The sequence below is a fragment of the Solanum dulcamara genome, chromosome 7, assembly GCF_947179165.1.
Source record: "Solanum dulcamara chromosome 7, daSolDulc1.2, whole genome shotgun sequence".
In the NCBI taxonomy this organism is placed as follows: domain Eukaryota; kingdom Viridiplantae; phylum Streptophyta; class Magnoliopsida; order Solanales; family Solanaceae; genus Solanum; species Solanum dulcamara.
Window position 1 is genome coordinate 77408111 of NC_077243.1, and position 13186 is coordinate 77421296.

The following is a 13186-nucleotide window of genomic DNA, read 5'->3' on the forward strand; positions in this document are numbered from 1 at the left end:
ATTCATATTGATAACTTTTTGAGTTTGTGTAATATATATCATCAATATACATAATTTTATATCGTTAAATTATTTTTATTTGCTGTAGCACACAAAATATTTACCTTTCAAATTTTCAAATGTCAAATTTTTACGTGCACATATCCTATAAAGAACCAAGATGAAAATTTAATTGCATCATCGAGGATTGTTATAATGAGATTGATGAGATATCTATATCCCTAATAAGAGATTTTGAATTTGCGTCTTAGGAATAGAGAAAGTTTTAGTGGGGAAGTATGTCTCCCTTTAATGAAGGGATAGCAAGAAGATGTATTGGTTGATAACATATCCATTGCACCCTTCCTCGATCCAGAGTGTTATGTAACATAAATTTGAATTAATCTGACAAAAATAAGTTATAAATATTTGTGTAATTATAAATTATCTTATTAAAATTAAAATATGAAGTTCAAAACAGACTAATTACCCAAATGATGGCTGCATGATGACAAGCTTACCTCATGCAATTGTACTCCCACTTTATAGGGAAAAGGTGTAAAGATTAAGGGGCGGGGGGGGGGGGGGTAGGTTGGTATTATGATATGTCTTTTTTTGGCAAGTAAGTAAAAATATGTTATCTCAAGAGCTAGTATTTATATGTAATTTATCAAAATATCATATTGGCGGAATAGGGTCGGGAGTGGGGGTTCAGGGTGGTTGGGGGTGGAATGGTCAAGGGGTGAGGATTAGAGATGTTTGATAGGTGGAGAGGAGACAATAAACTTAGAATATCACATATGAAACTTGTTTAGGATAGTCATTTTCTCATTTTTAAAAGAAAAAATTACCTAAATACACAACTTATTTTACCATATTCTATAATATTTCCTATCATTTAAAAAAATTACAAAAATTTCTACTCTCTCCTATTCTCGGATACATCACTTTACTCGATGTATCGATCGGATAAATCACTTTACATGATGTATCCGGACCATAGATGCAGTATGTTGAGACGTCGAGGGATATATCCGAAATCGAGACGCGATGTACCGGGATATTTTGGGATGTATATGAATTCCATCAAATTTAAAAATATTTTAATATTTGTAAAAAAAAAATAAAAATAAAATATAATTAGCTCTTAACACTATGAGATTTGTGTAATCTCTATTTTTTAAAAGCCCTTCGTTCATATAGTGGGCTATACAATGATCTATAAAAGCCCAATCTTGTACAAGTTTGTCACAAGCTTTTAGGCATATAATTGATCATTTAATTTATCAATGATCAGATGCCTTTCAAACGTAAATTTCGAAACAAATCTAGGCTTTTTTAAATATTACTCCTGAAAACTAAACAAAAATGAATGGATAATGTGTAAAATCTCCTATTCATTAGGGTAATATATTTAATCACCATAAACACTAAAATGAATATTCATGATGCTTTTTTTAAGAATCATTAACTTTTTTTTACAGTTAGAAGTAAATGGTAACTAGTAAGTTTGAAACAAGTCCACTAAATGATGACTGATTTTCCATTGCATATATATTATGGTCTTAATTTTATAGAATATTTATTCATGCAAACTTTTTCAAGAAAAAATTCAATCCTTTGCCTTTTCTTCATGACTCAAAAATGAATAATTTACCTTCCTTTCTTTGCACTCAAAATCCTCAATGCAAATAAATAAATAAATAATAATCTCATTTTTCATGCTCAATTAAAATGTCTTGATGTATATTGCATCCTCATGTACTTTGTTTTCATAATTTTGAGGAAACTAAACCAACCTTTATGCATACACAAGCTTCTCCGGAGGTTAATTCATCTGATCGTAAACTAAGGTCATTTTTGATTCTGTAATATTTTCTTCATCAGTATATGTTTTATCATGAAAGGGGGTTTTCCTCATGGAAATATATATTTTATCCAAGATTAAAGAAAAAAACGATTTTATTTTTTATGTTTTCATTTCTTCATATAAAAGTATGCAGAATTAGGATCACTTTTGATTTTGCAATATTTTCTCTATTAATCATAGATTTCATCATGAAACATTTTTCGTTTATGGGACTATATTTTCATTCGAGATTAATCTTTTCTATTTTATTTTACATTTTTTCATTAGGGTAAGCAGAACTAGAATCACTTTTGATATTACAATATTTTCTTCATAAATCATATAGGATTCATCATATGACATAATTTTTTCTCATGGAGCTATATTTTTCATCCAAGACTAATTTCTTTTTTTAGTTTTAGTTTTTACATTTTTCTTCCCTCCTAATTATTATTCAAAAAAGTAGGCAATAAAACCATTTTTTTTTTATAGAAATAAAGGATGTTGTATATTTCTAGAATATTGGGATATCAAAGGGTGATTCATCAAAAGCCATTTCAACTACTTCTAAGGAATTGGCACAAGGAAAGTTTAAATTTAATTCCAGTATCATGGAAAAAACCAAAAATAGGATGGACAAAATTAAATTTTGATGGATCATGCAAATGCAAAACAGGAAAATCAAGCATTGGAGGTATTTTCAGGAACCACGAGGCCAAATTTTTATTAGGGTATGCTGAATCAATCGGAAAATCCAATAGCACAATTGCTGAATTAACAGCTTTAACCAGAGGTCTCGAGTTGATACTTGAAAATGGTTGGGACAAAGTATGGCTCGAAGGTGATTCTAAGTCTTTGGTTGAAGTTATTGAACAAAAAAGAGTTGTTAGGTGTCAAGAAGTGCAAAAACAAATTAATCGTATAAATTTGCTTATTTCTGAAACAAAAAGTTGTATAGTAACACACGTTTTTAGGGAAGGAAATCGAGCTGCAGACAAATTTGCACAATTGGGACATCATTTGAAAAACCCTCAAATTTGGAGAATTGATCCTCCTAAACAAGTTCTTCGTATCGTAAATGAAGATGTTGAGGGTAAGACGTTTTTTCGTCGAAGATAGATATTTTTGAAGGAGGGCAAAAGCGCAGTCTGGTGATCAAAGTATCCCTAGTTCACTTAAGGTTCGAAGAAGGATTGCACTATCAGAATCGCATTGAGACAATATAAGATGTTGAAAGGAAATATAGTGACAATTTGGATGCTATACTGAAGATAAATTAGATTGCTAACAAGGATATAGGAAGGACAATTTATTTCATTTTGTTGTATAATTTTTTCACATGTATTTTGATTGTTTATATTGTTATTTATTACTCATATTTGCTGTAATCACAAGTGTTTTTTCGAGAACCTTTACATGTTGTTTTAACTTTTTATATATGCATTACAGAGATATTGGCACATAAATTATTAAAATGGAGCATTATAAAAATATGAAATGATTTTTATATTACATGAGGATATATGGAAAATAGGATGAAAATAAAAGAGGTATATACATTGTGTATATAGCAATAAGAGTGTATATAATAACATGTGTCATGTACTTATTGAGTTGATATAAACACCAAATACAGATAAGATTTTACCGTTAGACCATTATCTACTATCTAATATACAAACTTTAACATTATATTGTGTATTTAGCTTCTGGTGATCGAGAATCCATCTAGCCTTATGTAACCTACGGACCAAGGGACAGTCTCAAATAGATAGGGTTTAGGGGCATACGCCTTCCCAAAGGTAATGGAAGCGTGAAATTGGACCTCAACTGCAAAGGCAAAAGCAAAGGTAAAAGGGAACTTGACTTCTAAACCCATCGGTCTGAAGGTGTCGAGTGGAAGTGCCGCATTTGGAACTTGGGCATGATGCACACCCAATACACTTTTCCACTTAAATACAAGACTTAATTTGCACAACATAGAGCTTGAACCTGTTATCTAAGTCGCAAATTTCTCAACACCTATTTAAGAACAGACCGCGGCATTCAAGACTTGAGCATGATGCGCACACCCTATACAATTCTCCACTTAAATACGAAACAATTTGCACAACATAGAGCTTCAATCTGTGACCTAAGTCACAAATCCCTCAACTTTTGTCACTCGAACTAAGCCAATACCTTTTAGAGCTATGAAGTACAACAAACCAACCCCAAGTATCATAGTGAATGCAAAGGATCTGGTGCACAACAATCTAGAGATAACCAAATTGTATCAATAATGACAACATATTCAGCGTAATTTCATAAGTGAGATCTGAAAAGGGTTGAGAGGTTGTATCAAACCTTACCACTACCTTAAGAGGTGGAGCGGTTGTTTCCGAAAAACCCTCAGCTCAAGTAAACGCATATCAGAGTAGTTTGAAAAGTAAATACAGAAATAAAGAGGGGATATAGCAAGCAATAGGGAAATCAAACCGTAGCATTCAAAAAACAAAAAACAATAACAAAAAAAAAAATGCGATAATCGAAGCACAAGAAACAAAATGTATAGTTATAAAAAGATTTTGTAATAAAAGATGTAAAAAAAAAAAAGACAACTCATGTATACCTTTTGTTCTTTCAACAGCTTAACATTAGCAACCAACAATAACTGCTTCAAACAAAATTGTATTTTTCCTTCTAATATATTGAAAAATAAAGCACAACAAAAACTAGAAAAATTACATACATTGAAAGGAAAACTGTAGGGATGAGAACAATATTCTAACGTTTTCATCTTTCTTTTTCCCTAGATAAAACTAATTAAAGAAAGAAAAAGAAAACAAAAAAACGAAAAATCAATGAATTCAACTTAGGAAGATATTACACTTCCTTTCGCCATTGTTGCCGCAAGTGTCAAGCTCCAGAGGTCAGTATTATTCGTGATCGATATATATATATATATATAAAAGATATTTTCCCTAACAAAATCTTGTGAGGCAGATATGTTGCTACCTAAATGGTTAAAATATAAACTAGAGACATGATTTTGGTCTTTTGGGGCTAAAATATACATTTGTGTGTTGTATATCACGATTTGTGAGAAGATTCTTTTGCAATAACACGAGGGAAGTTTCATGGAGCCATGACCTGTTCGATTGTGTAGGAAAGATCCTTTGCCCAGTCGGCTTTGAGAAGCAATGTCTGTAGTGTGTGCATTATATTATAATCTGGATCAAGTTTCCGTTGCCAGCCCTGCAGCAACAAGATAAACAGGGTCACATATAGTACGGAAGAAATAGTATTCATTAGGTTTTATTCCCTTTGTCGTCCACAGGTAGAGGTGACGGAGGGTTAAGTTAAGTAATCATTGGTAGTGTCATGTACTCCCTGTGTTTCAATTTGTTTGTCTGGATTTGACTTGGCAGTTGAGAGACTTTTGAATTTTGTGGTTTTAAACTAAAGATATGTAAAATGTATCAAAATGCTCTTCAATCGTATGGTCTTAAACATGTCATGTGGAAAGTTAGAAATTAAAGAGTTGCCAAAAAAGAAAAGAGGCATTCCTTTTGAAACAGATTAAAAAGGAAAGTAAGACAAACAAATTGAAACAGAGGGAGTTCATCCTAGCATAAATTCTATGTTCAATTAATTACGAGTGAAGAGTCAAAAATACACCTAAAGTATCCGGTTTTTTCAGTTTCGTACCTGAACGATAAGGTGTTCACTTTTCCTACCTGAACTATTATCAACTATTTATCAAAACACACATCAACTATTAGTTATTCCCTTTTCCTACCTGAATATCAATATCATTAGGAAGGAAAAGGAAATAATTGATAGTTGAGGTAGGAAACACGCATACCTAATAGTTCAAGTATGAATCTCCAAGAAAAAATATTTTAGATGTGTTTTTGACCCTTCACTCATTAATTATTTACAATCTAATATAAGCTGAAGTGATATAGGAAGAACTACCTCCAGGACTAAAGTTGTAACCATCGCAGTGCACACGTTGCCATCAATGTTCACTCTATGACGCCTAACTTGTTCAAGTAGTTGCGTCATGCAGTCTGCAGGATGGACCAAATCTCCTTCTGGAGTCCCCCAAAAATCAAAGGACTCTTTCACTTCCTGTTTAGTAAGAAGACAAAGACTAGATATTGTCAGGTACAAAAGAGGAAGAAAGAAATTGTTCACATTACAAATGTTTTAAGATACAAAACTTGGCACAAATCCAAAGCAAAACAGATGTATTGGCAGTGGTTATAAAGAGGCCATTATACAGTAGATCCATGAAAACAATGTCTCCAAACCATTAGACTTCCATGTAGGGGAGTGCGGTTGCATTAAATATCCAAATCCAATCCGGTACTGGATAGGATTCACCAGCTGCTAGACACAGCCCCTAAGACAAAAGTAATATGAATGGATCACGACTATTTGACCTCTTCACCAAAGGGCCTTGCACATTGGAACACTGTTTTGATCCTGTTGACAGGAGCAAAGGATGGTCTCCTTCGCCTATGAGCATCTGTACGAAGAAAGGAGCCTCCTGAAATATTCAAAAATTTCTAGGGAAGGAGGATGTGAAGAGTTTTTGACAATAAGAAAAGATCTCGACACCCCCCAAACAAACAAACAAAAACAACTAAAAACACCAGATGCAAAGTTCCACCATGATAACCTATTTCATTTATGTATCAACTTTTTTTTTCCTTGGCAGGAGTAAGGTCTGCGTACACTTTACCCTCCCCACCCCAGACCCCACGTTGTGGGATTTCACTAGGCTGTTGTTGTTGTTGTTGTTGTTGTTGTTGTTGTTGTTGTTGTTGTTCTCTTTACTTTTTTTGGTGAAAAGGATAGTTCATAGTAAAATGCAGCACTAGATATTACAAGGCTGGGGGTCTAACCCATCAGTAGTCGTGCATAAAGGTACTAACATAGAGTGAGCAGAGGTATTAGTAGCAGTACTAATATTTACAACCCGTTGAAAGTTAGATAAATGCTGACTAGTACAAAACGATGAAGAGCTTCTATGATTAGTCCATCTCCGGAAAGACATTCCTATTCTATCATCTTCAAGAGCAGCAGCCACCGACGACAGAGGTAGCTCAAAAAGTTGTAGCGTATTTGCATCCGTACTTGCAAAGTTTAGTTCTATCTGAGCTAGTCTGTCAGCCAAAAACGTTTTGCTCCCTATCAACTTCTCTTTCTACTTCCTCAATGATGTAGGAAGTTTTTGGAAAATAGATCATTTTTAAGCAACATTTTTAGCGGTCCAAGGATGTTATAAGAAATCATGTTTTCACCATTCATTATAACCAGAGCGTTACAAGAGATATGCAGCGTGCAAGCTGATTTCACAATTATCTACACCAGTAGGAGAACTGATAAAGTCACCACTATCTCTGTGCATCTGATTTTCCAGACACCATGAACACAAAGAGAATATAATTGGATTTGGCTCTGCAGGATGCTTACAAGAACTGGGTCACTAGTTGTTGTCACTTGAAAGGAGATGGATCTGACATTGACTACAATGCCCAGTAATCATGATCTGCCATATATAATTCTAAATTGTGCTTTTCCTGTGACACCAGTGTCGAGGAAAAGACTAAATGATTGCAAGTCGTACCCCTGAGTAGATGACGCTATCATGATGGCAAGAAAAGCAATATCAAGGTTCTGGCACATTGCATCCTAGTTTTCCTTATCTCTTTTAATTAGTTTAGCATGCTCTTACTTTATCAAAAAAAGAGGAGAAGTTTGGCATGCTCTTCTATCAAGGGTAAACATTCAGGACAAATTCCCCAATGCTGACACCCAGAAAGGCACTTTGATGAAGAACCTAAAAGAGAGAAAACCATTTAGAGAACAGGGAAACCATGGAGATTCAGCCCAATTTCTCATGAAGTGACAACTAGCATTACAATCTAATGGTATTGCTTCATTTAACTTTATTTTTAAGGATAGGTAACTAGTCAAAGTACTTTGGTTAAACCAGTCCAAAAACAAAAGTCACTATGTAAGTAGAAACAAGCATATCCAAGTTTCTAATTCAAGTCTTTGAGAATCACCTTGAAATAGAAAATAAATTTTTAATGAGAAAAGAATTCACCTTAACGAAGGCATCTGGATCAGGGCAATTCTGCTTCTTTGATAGATTTAAAGTGCACTTCGCTGCAGTGGAACCATCTCGACGAGCAACAGCCTTAAAGAATTCTAGCAAATTCAACTTATCGTTCTGAGAAAGTTCAGCAGTCATGCCTACATCAAGGAAAATCACATGGGGCTTTGACTTGAACATACGTTTCTGAGAGGATTTGTGCTGTGTTACACGGACAAGAATATTTCCTGGATGCATGTCTGCATGCATGAAGTTGTCAACCTGAAAGAAAGAATGTACCTTAGCTCCACTAGTAAAATATCTCTCACACAAACACACACATCTCCGCTTTCCATTTATTATGTCGGGTTTACATCTAAGCTTTCAAATAATAAATGAAATAGCATGAAAAGAAACACGTGAAGAGCAACAAAATAGCCTCGCGGTCTGCCCACTGTCAATAATAAGTAGGTTGCCACTTGCGCCTGTGTACAAGCGACAGCCTATATCTCAAAGTGAGAGTTTATTTGAAATCAACTTTGAGAGCATTAGGGTGAAACCAGTTACTAGTGAACTGCTTCTTCACCTGAACATATTGGAAGAAAGTAACATCTTGATGCAAAGACAAATGCTGTTCATTATCTTATGCAGAAGAAACAGGAGACGAGCAAAAAGAAATATATCTGAACAACCAACAATATATGCACATGCAAAATGAATTGAGACATCAAGCAAAAGCATATAGGATATCTTTCCACAAACATATAACATTATTTGCTCTTAGGGGTCATTTGGTAGGAGGTATTAGAGAAAAGAACACATTCATTAGCTTTGGTATTTATCCAATCCCTTGTTTGGTAGTGTTTTCAACCTATGTCTAACTAATACAGACTTTATTCCATATTATTCTTATACATAGTAAACCATGGCAATAACAATATGGGGTACTATTCCTATTATAATAGGACTATTCAATACTACACCTATTCTAATACACCCTATTCATTTAATACAACAAACCAAACAGTCAATAAAAAATAATGTCCGCATAACTAATCTCAGCATTCCTTTTTGAGACGAAGGTAACCATAACTAATTCCAACATTACTAATACACCATATTCAATACTATTTTTATACACCCTACCAAACAACCCCTTAAAATGTATAGACCCATATATGTGTCCAATACTCATCTCAGATTTATGTATAAAGAAAAAAGAAAAAAGGAACCAATAATACTAAGGAATATCAAATTAGCTTTATTTATTTCCTGTTTTGACGGAAATTAACTTTATTTATCTAATGTTTTGACGGAGTCTTCAGCATGTGGAAAAGTAATTGAGAATCTTATTTTTATTTTGAGTGTATCCAATTATATTATACAGTAGAAAGAAAAGAAGGATCCATTGAAAGTAACTAAATGTAGAAACTCTTTTGGATCCAATCACAGTTAAAATTTTAGCTTCTTGCTTTTATGGAGAAAAAAAAAGATACATGCTTTGTTGCATCTGGCCCATAATTAAAAAAAAAGACAAATTTTAGGAAACCAATTACTATATGATGAACCAAAAACAAATCCATGAAAAGACAAGAAATTCGAACAAAGTACATCAAAGAAAACTTACCAGAAGCATCTTGAGAAGTGCATGAGTTCCAATATGAGCAAGAGCACTCTTAAGTCGCTCATGACCCTGAAGTTCATCAACATAGTGGGCGACACTTTCCCCTTCCTCAAAAGTTTCCACCAGCACGGCCGGATGAACTAATGGATAAACAGGCTTAGGGAAAGAGACATTTTTCCATCTTCGAAAATTATAAATAAAACGACTTAGATGGGCAGCTTCTCTTGCTAGGTCAACTTGTGACATCATAAAGACAGCAAATTGCTGGACACTTTCATTCAATCTAAGCCACTTTAGTGATGGTATGAACCCTGATAATTTCGCGACTATATTGATAATCTCAAAATCTCTTCTAATTGATTCACCAACTCCAGGGTGTCTAACCTTCACTGCCACTTTCATGGGCTTGATCACTCGACCAGGATATCTAGACTTCAAGGAAGCACGATGCACTTGAGCTATACTACCAGATGCTACAGGGGTCTGCTCAAAATCGTCAAAAATCTCGGAAAGCTTGCGACCAAAAGCTTTTTCAACAACTTTTTTAGTGTAGGCGAAGTTATGTTCAGGAGCTTGTGAGTGAAGCTTTGACAGCTCAGCACACAAATCTCTTGGGAACAGATCCGGCCGTGTAGCCGCCCATTGGCCCCATTTTATAAACGCCGGACCTGCTCTTTCAAGAGTCCGGTGAACAACCTGAAGCCATAAGTTCCTGAACCTAGGTCCCAGAACTTCTGCAAATGGAGCCATTGCAATGCTTGGAGAGAACAGGATTGCCAAATAAAAAGCTCTCACCAAAAGAACAGCACCTTCAAATGCTGAAAGGATTAGTCGAGTAAATAAAGCATGACTATCTTGTGCACGTAGATAAAATGTATTCCTTGGAGCGGAAAGGTCCACAACCGGCAGGGCCTCTGCCACTGCTACATTCTTTCCATATCTTAAGGCAAATATACCAGGAACAACAACGGCAGAGCGGCACAGAGCCAAACTAACTGCTTGAGCAATTCTACTTAATGGCATAAAAGTTCTTCCCCTGTAAAAAGAAATCAGTAAGAACCTCCTCCAAGCAAGTCGGGCATGATGTGCTTTAGGATTGCTCGACAAAGTGGCTGATTGTATCTTGTGAAAATTGTTGCACATACTGTTTTGTACTTTATACCCAGTAAATGAAGCGTATCCTCTAGCAGACGATGTGTAATGTCCATAAAATCTGTACTTTGAAGAACATATCCCAACCCTAACAAGCAATCCATGTTTTTCTCTCTGACTTTTTTCAAGGGATTGTGCAACTCTTTTAGTACTACCAATTCTAAAGAATCTGCATTAAAAGTCAAAAGTACAATAGCGAGTTACAAAATGCATTATGAGACAACAAAAGACCAAGGCATTCAAAAATCAAAAGCAATCTAAGTACTATCAAAATAATCAATACGCAAAAACAACATCCATTAGGAATTCACTAATGGAATCATAGAACAGCTATGCTCCCTCCACGTTTTAACTTCTCTTAAATATTTGACAGTGTCACAAGACCCTTCTTCCCCATACCTTTATGGGTAAGGTCTGCGTACACCATACCGTCCTCAAACCACAAGTGGTGCACTAGGTTTGTTGTTGTTGTTGTTGTTGTTGTCGTCGTCGTCACAGGGCCCTTCTTACGGTACCCTCCCCCCCCCCCCACCCCCCTAACCAGGTCAAACACACATTTGTGGTCTTGTAGGCTCTACTCTCAAAACATGGTAATGCTATGCCATACAAAAGCGTGGATTGTTGAGCAAATAATGACCAATAAGTTTTACATAAGGGTTCAATTTTATTGCTTTTGATAAATCACTAGTATAAAGGGTCAACCAATTGATTGCTAAAAATCTTTCTGCAACATGCCAAGTAGTTTGACAAACTTATTTTGGTTATGCTTCCGTTATTTAAGGGTCTGGACTTATCTAGGTTTCAGGAGAAGAAAGGAGGAGTTCCAGAACAATGTTGGATTTTAGAAATTTGCTCTTCCATTTCTACATTACCATGTTTTCTTTTTACAGTGTGGTAGAGGTTTGGTATTAAAGTAATTTCATACACTCAACTCGTTTCTCTTCTTGTTTTTCTCTGTGACCTGACAATTGGACTCTGCTATGATCACAACACATTGGTTATGGTGCTGCTCATTCATATCCAAACAAATTTGCTTCCTTCACTTATATGTAAGCATTTACCTTCATCTTGGTACCTACTTCCGCTCAGTAAGCTTAAAAAGATCAAATACAAACCCTAGAACCAAAGAGGGGAAGTTCTTCTAAAGACAAAGCCCACACGAATCCGAAAGAAAAAAAAAACTTTCCAGTTAAAATCACTACCTCAGCTAGTAACTAGTTGGGTCTCCATATAGCATAGCTACCAAAACATCCAAATAACCAAACGATTAATGTTCTTATCTGATGAAACTTTTATTCTTTACCTCACTCACTCATTGCAAAAGATTAACGAAATGAATTCATCCCCTATGCTACGAAGCTATAGCATAGACTACTGTGGACATACTTCGTGGAAAAGGCTCCAACTTTACTCAACTAAGTGTATTGAGAACCATGAGGCATCAGGTTCAAATCCCAGCAGACGCAAAAGTACTAGGTGACTTCTTCCCATTTGGCCAAGCCGCACAATTACCTGTGCCGGTGGGAAGTAGCAGTTGCACGTTGCATTAGTCCAACTATGCGTAACCTCGCCCGGACACCACCATTAAAAACAAACAAAAAACTCCAACTTTACTCATCTACTTTTGACTATGGTTCAAATTATCCCCCCACCCACCCCAGCCCAACTAAGATAAACAAACATCAAGAATCAACAAAAAATTCAAAAGAGCAAAACCCCACAAATTAAAAACTCAAAATAAGAAAACCCCACAAATTAAAAATCCAAAATTCATCAAAAAAAACATAAATTAGAAATCAAAACCGCATCTTTTATTCAAACTAACCTTGACATGACGATGCAAAACAAGATTAATTGGTGACTGTTTGGGAATGTTTCAATTGAAACTAACGTGCGCAGGTGGTGATTAATGGCAGCTTACAAGAACATTTAGGGTAAATTATCGTTGAAGAAACCATTGTCACAAAGGAATTTTTTTGTTTGTTCTTTCTTGCTTCTCCTTTGGACAATTTTGATTTAGCTATAAAAAAAATGTTTTTTTTGGTTGTTAAAACCTAGACGGCGTAGAAGAAGACGAAGGAAAAAAAAAAAGAAATATATGAGGAAATAGGAAATTAAAAATAAATAAAATAAATTAGTTTTGGATCTTGGGGTAGAGGGCAATTCCCACAACTTGGAGGTCAAGATTCAATTTTAGTCATGTCAATTATGAAAAGAAATAATTTGGTCAAATTTATTTGCCATAATACTATTATTATTTTTACTTTTAAAATTGTAGAGTTCTCAACGTTCGAATAGTATTAATTACATAATTATTTTTATTCGAAAGTATATTATAATCTCCAATGATAAAGATTTTTTTGGTGCGATTTCAAATTTAATCGAATCACAATGTGAATTCTGAACGTCAAATGAAAAATCACAAAGAAAAACTGTGAAATTTAATTTATTTTGTAACTCGTTATAAAATTATTAAAAATAAATAAATGAT

General features: G+C 34.7%; 1 protein-coding gene across 1 annotated transcript; it reads right to left on the bottom strand.

Moving 5' to 3' along the window:
* Positions 1 to 4482: 4482 nt before the first annotated feature.
* On the bottom strand, positions 4483 to 12763 carry LOC129895459 (uncharacterized). Its single transcript, XM_055971180.1, has 5 exons — positions 12521 to 12763; positions 9547 to 10864; positions 7932 to 8201; positions 5789 to 5944; positions 4483 to 5065 (listed from the first exon to the last, which is right to left on the bottom strand). The coding sequence occupies exons 1-5, from the start codon at positions 12526 to 12528 to the stop codon at positions 4946 to 4948; spliced, it is 1872 nt and encodes a 623-aa protein (XP_055827155.1). The 5' UTR covers positions 12529 to 12763; the 3' UTR covers positions 4483 to 4945.
* Between the last annotated feature and the right edge of the window lie 423 nt (positions 12764 to 13186).

Bases quoted from the DNA above. Each gene is read 5' to 3' on its own strand.
- LOC129895459 (XM_055971180.1), bottom strand. The intron at 8,202-9,546 runs GTAAGTTTTCTT...TCTTTCTTTCAG, and splicing joins CACTTCTCAAGATGCTTCTG to GTTGACAACTTCATGCATGC. The intron at 5,945-7,931 runs GTGAATTCTTTT...CTTACTAAACAG, and splicing joins ATCCAGATGCCTTCGTTAAG to GAAGTGAAAGAGTCCTTTGA.